Raw genomic sequence first — 17,099 nt, forward strand, 5'->3', positions numbered from 1 at the left:
TTAGTCTATGTATTACTCATATCATATGTATATACTGTATTCTATACTATTCTACTGTATTTTAGTCTATGCCGCTCTGACATTGTGACCAATAACATTTGATTTGATTTAGATTAGGTGATATACACTACATGACCAAAAGTATGTGGACACTTGCTAGTCGAACATCTCATTCCAAAATCATAGGCATTCCTATGGAGTTGGTCCCCCTTTGCTGCTATAACAGCCTCCACTCTTCTGGGAAGACTTTCCACTAGATGTTGGAACATTGCTGCGGGGACTTGCTTCCGTTCTGCCACAAGAGCATTAGGGAGGTCGGGCACTGATGTTGGGTGATTGGGCCTGGCTCGCAGTCGGCATTCCAATTCATCCCAAAGGTGTTCAATGGAGTTGAGGTCAGGGCTCTGTGCAGGCCAGTCAAGTTCTTCCACACCGATCTCGACAAGCCATTACTGTATGGACCTCGCTTTGTGCACGGGGATATTGTCATGCTGAAACTGGAAAGGGCCTTCCCCAAACTGCCCAAGACTATTTTTCCTCCGCCACCAAACTTTACAGTTGGCACAATGCATTCGGACAGGAAGCGTTTTCCTGGCATCCACCAAACCCAGATTCCACTGCTCCAGAGTCCAATGGCAGCGAGCTCTACACCACTCAAGCCGATGCTTGGCATTGCGCAAGGTGATCTTGTGTGCGGCTGCTTGGCCATGGAAATCCATTTCATGAAGCTCCCGATGAACAGTTATTTTGCTGACATTGCAGTTTGGAACTCGGTAGTGAGTGTTGCAACCGAGGACAGATCATTTTTATGTGCTTCCACACTTGGCGAGCCAGTCCTCTGAGCTTGAGTGGCCTACCACTTCACTGTTGAGCCGTTGTTGCTCCGAGACGTTTCCACTTCACAATAATAGCACTTACAGTTGACCGGGGCAGCTCTAGCAGGGCAGATATTTGACAAACTGACATGTTGGAAAGGTGGCATCCTATGACGGTGCCACGTTGAAAGGCACTGAGATCTTCAGTTAGGTCATTCTACTGCCAATGTTTGTTTATGGAGATTGCATGGCTGGCTGTCCGACTTTATACACCTGTCAGCAACTGGTGTGGCTGAAATAGAATCCACTAATTTGAAGGGGTGTCCACATATGTTTGCATATACAGTGTAGATTCTCTGTCCTGCTACTGGTAGGACTATAACATTATGTGAACTGATCTGAACAGGTTTAGGCTGGTCATCGATGACATGTAGGCTATATCTGAGGTATAGACTTTCATCTGCATATCACTAACAAACTGCTAGTATACATTATAACCTAGTCTACTTTACATAATATAAAATCTACATATCACTAACAAACCACTACTATACATTATAACCTAGTCTACTTTACATAATATAAAATCTCTCACTTGTTGCAAAAAACCTTTCTGAATGGATCAATCAAATCAAATCAAATGTATTTATATAGCCCTTCGTACATCAGCTGATATCTCAAAGTGCTGTACAGAAACCCAGCCTAAAACCTCAAACAGCAAGCAATGCAGGTGTAGAAGCACGGTGGCTAGGAAAACTCCTAGAAAGGCCAAAACCTATAAGAAACCTAGAGAGGAACCAGGCTATGTGGGGTGGCCAGTCCTCTTCTGGCTGTGCCGGTGGAGATTATAACAGAACATGGCCAAGATGTTCAAATGTTCATAAATGACCAGCATGGTCAATAATAATAAGGCAGAACAGTTGAAACTGGAGCAGCAGCACAGTCAGGTGGACTGGGGTCAGCAAGGAGTCATCATGTCAGGTAGTCCTGGGGCATGGTCCTAGGGCTCAGGTCCTCCGAGAGAGAGAAAGAAAGAGAGAATTAGAGAGAGCATATGTGGGGTGGCCAGTCCTCTTCTGGCTGTGCCGGGTGGAGATTATAACAGAACATGGCCAAGATGTTCAAATGTTCATAAATGACCAGTATGGTTGAATAATAACAAGGCAGAACAGTTGAAACTGAAATCAATCATTTCCCCCCTCAGATCAATAATGTCCGTTTTAGCCCTTCTGTCTACATTCTCAGATACGTTTAGAAAATAACAGATTGAAAGACAATAAAAAGCCACTTTTGATTAATATAAATAAGTGTGAGACATGGCCTTGTGTTGCTGTACTGTCTATAACTACCTTAACAAACAGTGACTTATTATTATTATTATTATTGTTGTTGTACTGTCTATAACTACCTTAACAAACAGTGACTTATTATTATTATTATTATTGTTGGTGTACTGTCTATAACTACCTTAACAAACAGTGACTTATTATTATTATTATTGTTGCTGTACTGTCTATAACTACCTTAACAAACAGTGACTTATTATTATTATTATTGTTGCTGTACTGTCTATAACTACCTTAACAAACAGTGACTTATTATTATTATTATTATTATTATTATTGTTGCTGTACTGTCTATAACTACCTTAACAAACAGTGACTTATTATTATTATTATTATTATTATTATTGTTGCTGTACTGTCTATAACTACCTTAACAAACAGTGACTTATTATTATTATTATTATTATTATTATTATTATTATTGTTGCTGTACTGTCTATAACTACCTTAACAAACAGTGACTTATTATTATTATTATTGACAGTTACTATGGAGATGAAATGTCACAACTACATATTCATGTGATGCATTACATCTTATGACTGTTTCTATGTCTGTTTGTAAATGTTTTATAAGAGATAGTTAATAAATGAGAACAATTGACATTCAAAAATTACCGTTAACCACAACCAACATGTTGGATCTCTGTTTAGGGGCCAGTGCTCTAAAATGAGTCTCTCTGGGGAGAGAGAGGAGGGGGGCCCTGTCTCTAAAATGAGACACTCTGAGGAGAGAGAGGAGGGGGGCCCTGCCTCTAAAATGAGACACTCTGAGGAGAGAGAGGAGGGGGGCCCTGCCTCTAAAATGAGACACTCTGAGGAGAGAGAGGAGGGGGGCCCTGCCTCTAAAACGAGTCTCCCTGAGGAGAGAGAGGAGGGGGGCCCTGCATCTAAAATGAGTCTCTCTGGGGAGAGAGAGGAGGGGGGCCCTGCATCTAAAATGAGTCTCCCTGAGGAGAGAGAGGAGGGGGGCCCTGCCTCTAAAATGAGTCTCTCTGGGGAACATGACATCAAACCTAAGAGGTGAGATTACAATTGTGTTTAAAAACTATTGAGTGTTTATTTCCTAAATGCTATTTACACAGTTTTTCACCTTTTAAAAAAAAATCAGAAATAGTTGTTCTTGGCTACCTTCAATTACTGTCCTCGGATTTGTTATTAGTATATTTTAGATGTGTATGAAAATTAGTTTCTTAGCAAAACGCTATATATCCATTGTTTAGCTGAAATGGAATGTTTGTATCCTGTATATTTGACTGTGATATGTGGTTGTCTCACCTTGATATCTTAAGATGAAAGCACTTACTGTATGATCACTCTGGATAAGAGCATCTGCTAAATCAGGGGTTCTCAATCCGGGGTCTGTGGAGGTACTGCAGGGGTTCTCAATCCGGGGTCTGTGGAGGTACTGCAGGGGTTGTCAATCCGGGGTCTGTGGAGGTACTGCAGGGGTTCTCAATCCGGGGTCTGTGGAGGTACTGCAGGGGTTCTCAATCCGGGGTCTGTGGAGGTACTGCAGGGGTTCTCAATCCGGGGTCTGTGGAGGTACTGCAGGGGTTCTCAATCCGGGGTCTGTGGAGGTACTGCAGGGGTTCTCAATCCGGGGTCTGTGGAGGTACTGCAGGGGTTCTCAATCCGGGGTCTGTGGAGGTACTGCAGGGGTTCTCAATCCGGGGTCTGTGGAGGTACTGCAGGGGTTCTCAATCCGGGGTCTGTGGAGGTACTGCAGGGGTTCTCAATCCGGGTCTGTGGAGGTACTGCAGGGTTCTCAATCCGGGTCTGTGGAGGTACTGCAGGGGTTCTCAATCCGGGGTCTGTGGAGGTACTGCAGGGGTTCTCAATCCGGGTCTGTGGAGGTACTGCAGGGGTTCTCAACCGGGGTCTGTGGAGGTACTGCAGGGGTTCTCAATCCGGGGTCTGTGGAGGTACTGCAGGGGTTCTCAATCCGGGGTCTGTGGAGGTACTGCAGGGGTTCTCAATCCGGGTCTGTGGAGGTACTGCAGGAGTTCTCAATCTGGGGTCTGTGGAGGTACTGCAGGGGTTCCCAATCTGGGGTCTGTGGAGGTACTGCAGGGGTTCTCAATCTGGGGTCTGTGGAGGTACTGCAGGGGTTCTCAATCCGGGGTCTGTGGAGGTAATTTCTCAATCCGGGGTCTGTGGAGGTACTGCAGGGGTTCTCAATCCGGGGTCTGTGGAGGTACTGCAGGGGTTCTCAATCCGGGGTCTGTGGAGGTACTGCAGGAGTTCTCAATTCCGGGGTCTGTGGAGGTACTGCAGGGGTTCTCAATCCATCTGTGGAACTGCAGGGGTTCTCAATCCGGGGTCTGTGGAGGTACTGCAGGGGTTCTCAATCCGGGGTCTGTGGAGGTACTGCAGGGGTTCTCAATCCGGGGTCTGTGGAGGTACTGCAGGGGTTCTCAATCCGGGGTCTGTGGAGGTACTGCAGGGGTTCTCAATCCGGGGTCTGTGGAGGTACTGCAGGGGTTCTCAATCCGGGGTCTGTGGAGGTACTGCAGGGGTTCTCAATCCGGGGTCTGTGGAGGTACTGCAGGGGTTCTCAATCCGGGGTCTGTGGAGGTACTGCAGGGGTTCTCAATCCGGGGTCTGTGGAGGTACTGCAGGGGTTCTCAATCTGGGGTCTGTGGAGGTACTGCAGGGGTTCCCAATCTGGGGTCTGTGGAGGTACTGCAGGGGTTCTCAATCTGGGGTCTGTGGAGGTACTGCAGGGGTTCTCAATCCGGGGTCTGTGGAGGTACTGCAGGGGTTCTCAATCCGGGGTCTGTGGAGGTACTGCAGGGGTTCTCAATCCGGGGTCTGTGGAGGTACTGCAGGGGTTCTCAATCCGGGGTCTGTGGAGGTACTGCAGGAGTTCTCAATCCGGGGTCTGTGGAGGTACTGCAGGGGTTCTCAATCCGGGGTCTGTGGAGGTACTGCAGGGGTTCTCAATCCGGGTCTGTGGAGGTACTGCAGGGGTTCTCAATCCGGGGTCTGTTGAGGTACTGCAGGGGTTCTCAATCCGGGGTCTGTGGAGGTACTGCAGGGGTTCTCAATCCGGGGTCTGGGGAGGTACTGCAGGGGTTCCGCGGCACTCTGACTGTACTCGTTGCAATGTCAGACATTTGATAGGATTTTTACATGACACAACCACTTTGCCTTCTCTTAATTATTGACTAATATAATGGAATGCATATTTTAACCAATTGTGATGGTTGTTACCAGCAGAATATTGACAATATAACCGTTACATCAACACTCTCTTCACACCCGTTTAACAACTCTAAATAGCTTTGCCATAGTAGGCATCAAGTCCCTTCCAATAATGTTGCCTACAACGTTTCATACAATGTTCATTTTCATCGAACACATATTACACCCTAGACGCCTTCAATTGCCCAATTTATATCCATCCCCAATTTAGGAGTATTTTTTAACAATATGATGTTGCGCTCCAAAGGGAGAACTTGAAATAACATGATGTAGATAAATAAATCATCAAAAGAAAAACGTGTTTAGAAAACAAGGTTCCTTATAAAAAGGCTTCTATCACTTCCTTAAAATATGAAATCAATAAAAGTTATATATATTTTGGGGTTCAGTGAAGAAGAAACTCTAGAGTTCTGATCAACAAAAGGTTCATGTTTTGAGGATGTGAACCCAGCAGCCCTCCAGTGGTCAGATCAATTCCACCTGTTTTTTCCAGCGCCCGGCCCGGGATTCGAAAAAGCCACCTTTCGGTCACAGCTCCAACTCCAACATGAGTTAATCTGCCAAAATGAAGACAAAATGCTATGCAGACATACATGGTATCACTTGTTATACATCATTATTATACATAAATCATTGCCAAAAGCACAAGACATACTGTTGCATGTTGGTCAATATTATTTATGGATTGATCATATAGAAATATAAAAACATTATTTTTAACTACTACAAAACAATTACATGTGGAGCAGGAACCACTGACTCACTGCATTATTCTATAGTATTATCAAGACACCTGCTGTTAACTCTTAACTACTTAGGACACCTGCTGTTAACTCTTAACTACTTAGGACACCTGCTGTTAACTCTTAACTACTTAGGACACCTGCTGTTAACTCTTAACTACTTAGGACACCTGCTGTTAACTCTTAACTACTTAGGACACCTGCTGTTAACTCTTTCTACTTAGGACACCTGCTGTTAACTCTTAACTACTTAGGACACCTGCTGTTAACTCTTAACTACTTAGGACACCTGCTGTTAACTCTTAACTACTTAGGACACCTGCTGTTAACTCTTAACTACTTAGGACACCTGCTGTTAACTCTTAACTACTTAGGACACCTGCTGTTAACTCTTAACTACTTAGGACACCTGCTGTTAACTCTTAACTACTTAGGACAGCTCACGAGGTGTCCAAAACATCTGCTGACTAGGTAGCTAGGTAATTTATACCCATATGTGTAAAATGTCTTTATTCTCAGCACTTATACGACCAATTTTCTACTCTGCGACACTTTGGCCATATGGACCCAGATCTCAACATAATGTTATGAAAAGACATAGAATGGATACATAGCATTTTGGAATGAAACTCTTCTTATGTTTCCCCATCTGAGCTCAGAGTAGATGAGAGATGTAATGTTTGTCTCTGTTGTGTTGAAGACCAATCAAGCAGGAGAGACCAGCCTCCCCTGTTCCCAGCTGTGTGTCCATGAAGAGTGACCGGTCTATGGAGCCTCCTCTAAACTTTAGAGAGGGAGACTTTTCTACTGAACAAAGGTAAGAAGAACTCATGGGTCCTGGTCAGTGAGTTAAACAACACTGTCTCTAGTCATTTCTCCTCCCATTTTCCCATTTATTGTTGTTGTTTTCATAATCCATAGGCTCATCATTTTGTCCATTTTCAGAGTCCTAAAACAATATTAAACAAACACAACATTCCCTCCCTGTGTGTGTGTGTGTGTGTGTGTGTGTGTGTGTGTGTGTGTGTGTGTGTGTGTGTGTGTGTGTGCATTCCTTGGATGAGGAGAAGTAATATCTATCCTTGTATATTTTATCCATACATATTACCTACATTGAAATATCATTATTACCTCAACTACCTGGTACCCCTGCACATTGACTCAGTACTGGTTCTCCTTATAGTCTCATTATTACCTCAACTACCTGGTACCCTGCACATTGACTCAGTACTGGTACTCCTTATAGTCTCATTATTACCTCAACTACCTGGTACCCTGCACATTGACTCAGTACTGGTACTCCTTATAGTCTCATTATTACCTCAACTACCTGGTACCCTGCACATTGACTCAGTACTGGTACTCCTTATAGTCTCATTATTACCTCAACTACCTGGTACCCTGCACATTGACTCAGTACTGGTACTCCTTATAGTCTCATTATTACCTCAACTACCCGGTACCCTGCACATTGACTCAGTACTGGTACTCCTTATAGTGTCATTATTACCTCAACTACCTGGTACCCTGCACATTGACTCAGTACTGGTACTCATTATAGTCTCATTATTACCTCAACTACCTGGTACCCTGCACATTGACTCAGTACTGGTACTCCTTATAGTCTCATTATTACCTCAACTACCTGGTACCCTGCACATTGACTCAGTACTGGTACTCCTTATAGTCTCATTATTACCTCAACTACCTGGTACCCTGCACATTGACTCAGTACTGGTACTCCTTATAGTCTCATTATTACCTCAACTACCTGGTACCCTGCACATTGACTCAGTACTGGTACTCCTTATAGCCTCATTATTACCTCAACTAACTGGTACCCTGCACATTGACTCAGTACTGGTACTCCTTATAGTCTCATTATTACCTCAACTACCTGGTACCCTGCACATTGACTCAGTACTGGTACTCCTTATAGCCTCATTATTACCTCAACTACCTGGTACCCTGCACATTGACTCAGTACTGGTTCTCCTTATAGTCTCATTATTACCTCAACACCCTGGTACCCTGCACATTGACTCAGTACTGGTACTCCTTATAGTCTCATTATTACCTCAACTACCTGGTACCCTGCACATTGACTCAGTACTGGTACTTCTTATAGTCTCATTATTACCTCAACTACCTGGTACCCTGCACATTGACTCAGTACTGGTACTCCTTATAGTCTCATTATTACCTCAACTACCTGGTACCCTGCACATTGACTCAGTACTGGTACTCCTTATAGTCTCATTATTACCTCAACTACCTGGTACCCTGCACATTGACTCAGTTCTGGTACTCCTTATAGTCTCATTATTACCTCAACTACCTGGTACCCTGCACATTGACTCAGTACTGGTACTCCTTATAGACTCATTATTACCTCAACTACCTGGTACCCTGCACATTGACTCAGTACTGGTACTCCTTATAGTCTCATTATTACCTCAACTACCTGGTACCCTGCACATTGACTCAGTACTGGTACTCCTTATAGTCTCATTATTACCTCAACTACCTGGTACCCTGCACATTGACTCAGTACTGGTACTTCTTATAGTCTCATTATTACCTCAACTACCTGGTACCCTGCACATTGACTCAGTACTGGTACTCCTTATAGTCTCATTATTACCTCAACTACCTGGTACCCTGCACATTGACTCAGTACTGGTACTCCTTATAGTCTCATTATTACCTCAACTACCTGGTACCCTGCACATTGACTCAGTTCTGGTACTCCTTATAGTCTCATTATTACCTCAACTACCTGGTACCCTGCACATTGACTCAGTACTGGTACTCCTTATAGTCTCATTATTACCTCAACTACCTGGTACCCTGCACATTAACTCAGTACTGGTACTCCTTATAGTCTCATTATTACCTCAACTACCTGGTACCCTGCACATTGACTCAGTACTGGTTCTCCTTATAGTCTCATTATTACCTCAACACCCTGGTACCCTGCACATTGACTCAGTACTGGTACTCCTTATAGTCTCATTATTACCTCAACTACCTGGTACCCTGCACATTGACTCAGTACTGGTACTTCTTATAGTCTCATTATTACCTCAACTACCTGGTACCCTGCACATTGACTCAGTACTGGTACTCCTTATAGTCTCATTATTACCTCAACTACCTGGTACCCTGCACATTGACTCAGTACTGGTACTCCTTATAGTCTCATTATTACCTCAACTACCTGGTACCCTGCACATTGACTCAGTTCTGGTACTCCTTATAGTCTCATTATTACCTCAACTACCTGGTACCCCTGCACATTGACTCAGTACTGGTACTCCTTATAGACTCATTATTACCTCAACTACCTGGTACCCTGCACATTGACTCAGTACTGGTACTCCTTATAGTCTCATTATTACCTCAACTACCTGGTACCCTGCACATTGACTCAGTACTGGTACTCCTTATAGTCTCATTATTACCTCAACTACCTGGTACCCTGCACATTGACTCAGTACTGGTACTTCTTATAGTCTCATTATTACCTCAACTACCTGGTACCCTGCACATTGACTCAGTACTGGTACTCCTTATAGTCTCATTATTACCTCAACTACCTGGTACCCTGCACATTGACTCAGTACTGGTACTCCTTATAGTCTCATTATTACCTCAACTACCTGGTACCCTGCACATTGACTCAGTTCTGGTACTCCTTATAGTCTCATTATTACCTCAACTACCTGGTACCCTGCACATTGACTCAGTACTGGTACTCCTTATAGTCTCATTATTACCTCAACTACCTGGTACCCTGCACATTAACTCAGTACTGGTACTCCTTATAGTCTCATTATTACCTCAACTACCTGGTACCCTGCACATTGACTCAGTACTGGTAATCCTTATAGTCTCATTATTACCTCAACTACCTGGTACCCTGCACATTGACTCAGTACTGGTACTCCTTATAGTCTCATTATTACCTCAACTACCTGGTACCCTGCACATTGACTCAGTACTGGTACTCCTTATAGTCTCATTATTACCTCAACTACCTGCTACCCTGCACATTGACTCAGTACTGGTACTTCTTATAGTATCATTATTACCTCAACTACCTGGTACCCTGCACATTGACTCAGTACTGGTACTCCTTATAGTCTCATTATTACCTCAACTACCTGGTACCCTGCACATTGACTCAGTACTGGTACTTCTTATAGTCTCATTATTACCTCAACTACCTGGTACCCTGCACATTGACTCAGTACTGGTACTCCTTATAGTCTCATTATTACCTCAACTACCTGGTACCCTGCACATTGACTCAGTACTGGTACTCCTTATAGTCTCATTATTACCTTAACTACCTGGTACCCTGCACATTGACTCAGTACTGGTACTCATTATAGTCTCATTATTACCTCAACTACCTGGTACCCTGCACATTGACTCAGTACTGGTACTCCTTATAGCCTCATTATTACCTCAACTAACTGGTACCCTGCACATTGACTCAGTACTGGTACTCCTTATAGTCTCATTATTACCTCAACTACCTGGTACCCTGCACATTGACTCAGTACTGGTACTCCTTATAGCCTCATTATTACCTCAACTACCTGGTACCCTGCACATTGACTCAGTACTGGTTCTCCTTATAGTCTCATTATTACCTCAACACCCTGGTACCCTGCACATTGACTCAGTACTGGTACTCCTTATAGTCTCATTATTACCTCAACTACCTGGTACCCTGCACATTGACTCAGTACTGGTACTTCTTATAGTCTCATTATTACCTCAACTACCTGGTACCCTGCACATTGACTCAGTACTGGTACTCCTTATAGTCTCATTATTACCTCAACTACCTGGTACCCTGCACATTGACTCAGTACTGGTACTCCTTATAGTCTCATTATTACCTCAACTACCTGGTACCCTGCACATTGACTCAGTACTGGTACTCCTTATAGTCTCATTATTACCTCAACTACCTGGTACCCTGCACATTGACTCAGTACTGGTACTTCTTATAGTCTCATTATTACCTCAACTACCTGGTACCCTGCACATTGACTCAGTACTGGTACTCCTTATAGTCTCATTATTACCTCAACTACCTGGTACCCTGCACATTGACTCAGTACTGGTACTCCTTATAGTCTCATTATTACCTCAACTACCTGGTACCCTGCACATTGACTCAGTACTGGTACTTCTTATAGTCTCATTATTACCTCAACTACCTGGTACCCTGCACATTGACTCAGTACTGGTACTCCTTATAGTCTCATTATTACCTCAACTACCTGGTACCCTGCACATTGACTCAGTACTGGTACTCCTTATAGTCTCATTATTACCTCAACTACCTGGTACCCTGCACATTGACTCAGTACTGGTACTCCTTATAGTCTCATTATTACCTCAACTACCTGGTACCCCTGCACATTGACTCAGTACTGGTACTCCTTATAGTCTCATTATTACCTCAACTACCTGGTACCCTGCACATTGACTCAGTACTGGTACTCCTTATAGTCTCATTATTACCTCAACTACCTGGTACCCTGCATATTGACTCAGTACTGGTTCTCCTTATAGTCTCATTATTACCTCAACTACCTGGTACCCTGCACATTGACTCAGTACTGGTACTTCTTATAGTCTCATTATTACCTCAACTACCTGGTACCCTGCACATTGACTCAGTACTGGTACTCCTTATAGTCTCATTATTACCTCAACTACCTGGTACCCTGCACATTAACTCAGTACTGGTACTCCTTATAGTCTCATTATTACCTCAACTACCTGGTACCCTGCACATTGACTCAGTACTGGTACTCCTTATAGTCTCATTATTACCTCAACTACCTGGTACCCTGCACATTGACTCAGTACTGGTTCTCCTTATAGTCTCATTATTACCTCAACTACCTGGTACCCTGCACATTGACTCAGTACTGGTTCTCCTTATAGTCTCATTATTACCTCAACTACCTGGTACCCTGCACATTGACTCAGTACTGGTACTCCTTATAGTCTCATTATTACCTCAACTACCTGGTACCCTGCACATTGACTCAGTACTGGTACTCCTTATAGTCTCATTATTACCTCAACTACCTGGTACCCTGCACATTGACTCAGTACTGGTACTCCTTATAGCCTCATTATTACCTCAACTAACTGGTACCCTGCACATTGACTCAGTACTGGTACTCCTTATAGTCTCATTATTACCTCAACTACCTGGTACCCTGCACATTGACTCAGTACTGGTACTCCTTATAGCCTCATTATTACCTCAACTACCTGGTACCCTGCACATTGACTCAGTACTGGTTCTCCTTATAGTCTCATTATTACCTCAACACCCTGGTACCCTGCACATTGACTCAGTACTGGTACTCCTTATAGTCTCATTATTACCTCAACTACCTGGTACCCTGCACATTGACTCAGTACTGGTACTTCTTATAGTCTCATTATTACCTCAACTACCTGGTACCCTGCACATTGACTCAGTACTGGTACTCCTTATAGTCTCATTATTACCTCAACTACCTGGTACCCTGCACATTGACTCAGTACTGGTACTCCTTATAGTCTCATTATTACCTCAACTACCTGGTACCCTGCACATTGACTCAGTTCTGGTACTCCTTATAGTCTCATTATTACCTCAACTACCTGGTACCCTGCACATTGACTCAGTACTGGTACTCCTTATAGACTCATTATTACCTCAACTACCTGGTACCCTGCACATTGACTCAGTACTGGTACTCCTTATAGTCTCATTATTACCTCAACTACCTGGTACCCTGCACATTGACTCAGTACTGGTACTCCTTATAGTCTCATTATTACCTCAACTACCTGGTACCCTGCACATTGACTCAGTACTGGTACTCCTTATAGTCTCATTATTACCTCAACTACCTGGTACCCTGCATATTGACTCAGTACTGGTTCTCCTTATAGTCTCATTATTACCTCAACTACCTGGTACCCTGCACATTGACTCAGTACTGGTACTCCTTATAGTCTCATTATTACCTCAACTACCTGGTACCCTGCACATTGACTCAGTACTGGTACTCCTTATAGTCTCATTATTACCTCAACTACCTGGTACCCTGCATATTGACTCAGTACTGGTTCTCCTTATAGTCTCATTATTACCTCAACTACCTGGTACCCTGCACATTGACTCAGTACTGGTACTTCTTATAGTCTCATTATTACCTCAACTACCTGGTACCCTGCACATTGACTCAGTACTGGTACTCCTTATAGTCTCATTATTACCTCAACTACCTGGTACCCTGCACATTGACTCAGTACTGGTTCTCCTTATAGTCTCATTATTACCTCAACTACCTGGTACCCTGCACATTGACTCAGTACTGGTACTCCTTATAGTCTCATTATTACCTCAACTACCTGGTACCCCTGCACATTGACTCAGTACTGGTACTCCTTATAGTCTCATTATTACCTCAACTACCTGGTACCCTGCACATTGACTCAGTACTGGTACTCCTTATAGTCTCATTATTACCTCAACTACCTGGTACCCTGCACATTGACTCAGTACTGGTACTTCTTATAGTCTCATTATTACCTCAACTACCTGGTACCCTGCACATTGACTCAGTACTGGTTCTCCTTATAGTCTCATTATTACCTCAACTACCTGGTACCCTGCACATTGACTCAGTACTGGTACTCCTTATAGTCTCATTATTACCTCAACTACCTGGTACCCTGCACATTGACTCAGTACTGGTACTCCTTATAGTCTCATTATTACCTCAACTACCTGGTACCCTGCACATTGACTCAGTACTGGTACTCCTTATAGTCTCATTATTACCTCAACTACCTGGTACCCTGCACATTGACTCAGGACTGGTTCTCCTTATAGTCTCATTATTACCTCAACTACCTGGTACCCTGCACATTGACTCAGTACTGGTTCTCCTTATAGCCTCATTATTACCTCAACTACCTGGTACCCTGCACATTGACTCAGTACTGGTTCTCCTTATAGCCTCATTATTACCTCAACTACCTGGTACCCTGCACATTGACTCAGTACTGGTTCTCCTTATAGTCTCATTATTACCTCAACTACCTGGTACCCTGCACACTGACTCAGTACTGGTTCTCCTTATAGTCTCATTATTACCTCAACTACCTGGTACCCTGCACATTGACTCAGTACTGGTACTCCTTATAGCCTCATTATTACCTCAACTACCTGGTACCCTGCACATTGACTCAGTACTGGTACTCCTTATAGTCTCATTATTACCACAACTACCTGGTACCCTGCATATTGACTCAGTACTGGTTCTCCTTATAGTCTCATTATTGTTTCTTTTAGCACATTTTTCGTACTTTTATCTGCATTGTTGGGAAAGAGCTCATCAGTCAACATTTCACAGTAAAGTAAGGGAAGGTGGACACCTGTAGTATTCGGCTCATGTGAGAAATACAATTTGATCTGATTTGAAGCTCATTGGCAGAAACACGTCGTTGGGTGTAACGGTCGTCTCGTGCTGAAGAGATCATGTTCGGATGTTGAAGCACGGTGGCTAGAAAAACTCCCTAGAAAGTTACGAACCTAGGAAGAAACCTAGAGAGGAACCAGGCTCTGAGGGGTGACCAGTCCTCTTCTGTCTGTGCTGGGGAGAGATTATAAGAGAACATGGCCATTAAGTTCAAATCATTCTTCAAGATGTTCAAATGTTCACACACTACTAGCAGGGTCAAACAATAATCACAGTGGTTATAGAGGGTGCAATTGGTCAGTACCTGAGGAGTAAACCTGCCTCACCCAATGTGATACGGAATCACTATTATTTTTAATTTTAGAACACATTCAAGAACCACCAGAAGCAAACCAGCTAATTAGCTACAAGCTATTTAGTCATTGCTAGCCACTGCTAGCGGCTTTTACCTTCTGCACAGATACCAGCCCTGTTTTTAGCCTGGATAATACTCGCCAGTCTACCAGTATCGGACTGTCTCTCCACTACAACACCGGATTCGTAATCCCAGGACCACTACTTCTGATCTTCACACCTAGCTTGCACCCACCGTGGCAGCCAGTACCAAGTTCTCTGTCGACACGGCGCCCCGCCGCACCACCACGACTGGTCTGCCGACGAATAGTCTATCCGCTGTGCCTTCAACCGGCCTCCGTCTGAGCAGACCCCCCTACCACCCCCAGGCTACTAACTTTAAACGCTCTGTCGCCCGTGTGCTAGCGTAGTGGCGGCCTCCCTGTTCCATCTACTGCTGCTCCCTGGACACTATGATTACTTGGCCACATAGCTGATGCCTGCTGGACACTATGATTACTTGGCCACATAGCTGATGCCTGCTGGACACTATGATTACTTGGCCACATAGCTGATGCCTGCTGGACACTATGATCACTTGGCTACATAGCTGATGCCTGCTGGACACTATGATCACTTGGCCACATAGCTGATGCCTGCTGGACACTATGATCACTTGGCTACATAGCTGATGCCTGCTGGACTGTCCATTAATCACGGTACTCCATTCTGTTTATTTATGTTTTATCTGTTGGCCCCAGCCGCGAACTCAGGCTCTGTGTGTAGTTAATCCGACCCTCTCTGCCTGGTCATCGCCATTTTACCTGCTGTTGTTGTGTTAGCTGATTAGCTGTTTTTATCTCACCTGTTGTTTTAGCAAGCTCTCCCAATCAACACCTGCGATTACTTTATGCCTCGCTGTATGTCTCTCTCAAATGTCAATATGCCTTGTATGCTATTGTTCAGGTTAGTTATCATTGTTTTAGTTTACAATGGAGCCCCTAGTTCCACTCTTCATACCTCTGATACCTCCTTTGTCCCACCTCCCACACATGTGGTGACCTCACCCATTATAACCAGCATGTCCAGAGATACAACCTCTCTTATCATCACCCAGTACCTGGGCTTACCTCCGCTGTACCCGCACCCCACCATACCCCTGTCTGCACATTATGCCCTGAATATGTTCTACCACACCCAGAAATCTGCTCCTTTTATTCTTTGTCCCCAACGCTCTAGGTGACCAGTTTTGATAGCCTCATCCTTCTCCTCCTCTGTTCCGCGGGTGATGTGGAGGTAAACCCAGGCCCTGCATGTCCCCAGGCACCCTCATTTGTTGACTTCTGTGATCGAAAAAGCCTTGGTTTCATGCATGTCAACATCAGAAGCCTCCTCCCTAAGTTTGTTTTACTCACTGCTTTAGCACACTCTGCCAACCCTGATATCCTTGCCGTGTCTGAATCCTGGCTTAGGAAGGCCACCAAAAATTCAGAGATTTCCATACCCAACTATAACATTTTCCGTCAACATAGAACTGCCAAAGGGGGAGGAGTTGCAATCTACTGCAGAGATAGCCTGCAAAGTATGTCATACTTTCCAGGTCCATACCCAAACAGTTTGAACTTCTAATTTTAAAAATGAATCTCTCCAGAAATAAGTCTCTCACTGTTGCCGCCTGCTACCGACCCCCCTCAGCTCCCAGCTGTGCCCTAGACACCATTTGTGAATTGATCGCCCCCATCTAGCTTCTGTTAGGTGACCTAAACTGGGATATGCTTAACACCCCGGCAGTCCTACAATCTAAGCTAGATGCCCCCAATCTCAGACAAATCATCAAGCAACCCACCAGCTAAAACCCTATATCTGTAAACATGGGCACCCTCATAGACATTATCCTGACCAACTTGCCTTCCAAATACACCTCCGCTGTCTTCAATCAGGATCTCAGTGATCACTTCCTAATTGCCTGTATCCGCTACGGGTCCGCGGTCAAACGACCACCCCTCATCACTGTCAAACGCTCCCTAAAACACTTCTGCGAGCAGGCCTTTCTTATCGACCTGGCCCGGGTATCCTGGAATCATATTGACCTCATCCTGTCAGTTGAGGATGTCTGGTTATTCTTTTAAAAGTATCTTCC

General features: G+C 44.2%; 1 protein-coding gene across 5 annotated transcripts in view; it reads left to right on the top strand.

Annotated features, from left to right (window-relative positions):
- Window positions 1-17,099, top strand: part of LOC135569191 (NLR family CARD domain-containing protein 3-like) — a 48,953-nt gene that overhangs the window by 18,036 nt on the left and 13,818 nt on the right. For 2 of the 5 annotated variants that reach the window (XM_065015987.1, XM_065015988.1), the window contains 2 exons: window positions 2,815-3,183; window positions 6,811-6,927. The exons of 1 other annotated variant lie outside the window; for it this stretch is intronic. In XM_065015987.1, coding sequence (XP_064872059.1) covers window positions 2,815-3,183; window positions 6,811-6,927 — 486 coding nt within the window. The remainder of the gene's footprint in view (window positions 1-2,814; window positions 3,184-6,810; window positions 6,928-17,099) is intronic. 2 more of the 5 variants (XM_065015989.1, XM_065015991.1) reach the window with 1 other exon arrangement.

This window comes from Oncorhynchus nerka, unplaced genomic scaffold (genome assembly GCF_034236695.1).
Source record: "Oncorhynchus nerka isolate Pitt River unplaced genomic scaffold, Oner_Uvic_2.0 unplaced_scaffold_1191, whole genome shotgun sequence".
Lineage (NCBI taxonomy): Eukaryota > Metazoa > Chordata > Actinopteri > Salmoniformes > Salmonidae > Oncorhynchus > Oncorhynchus nerka.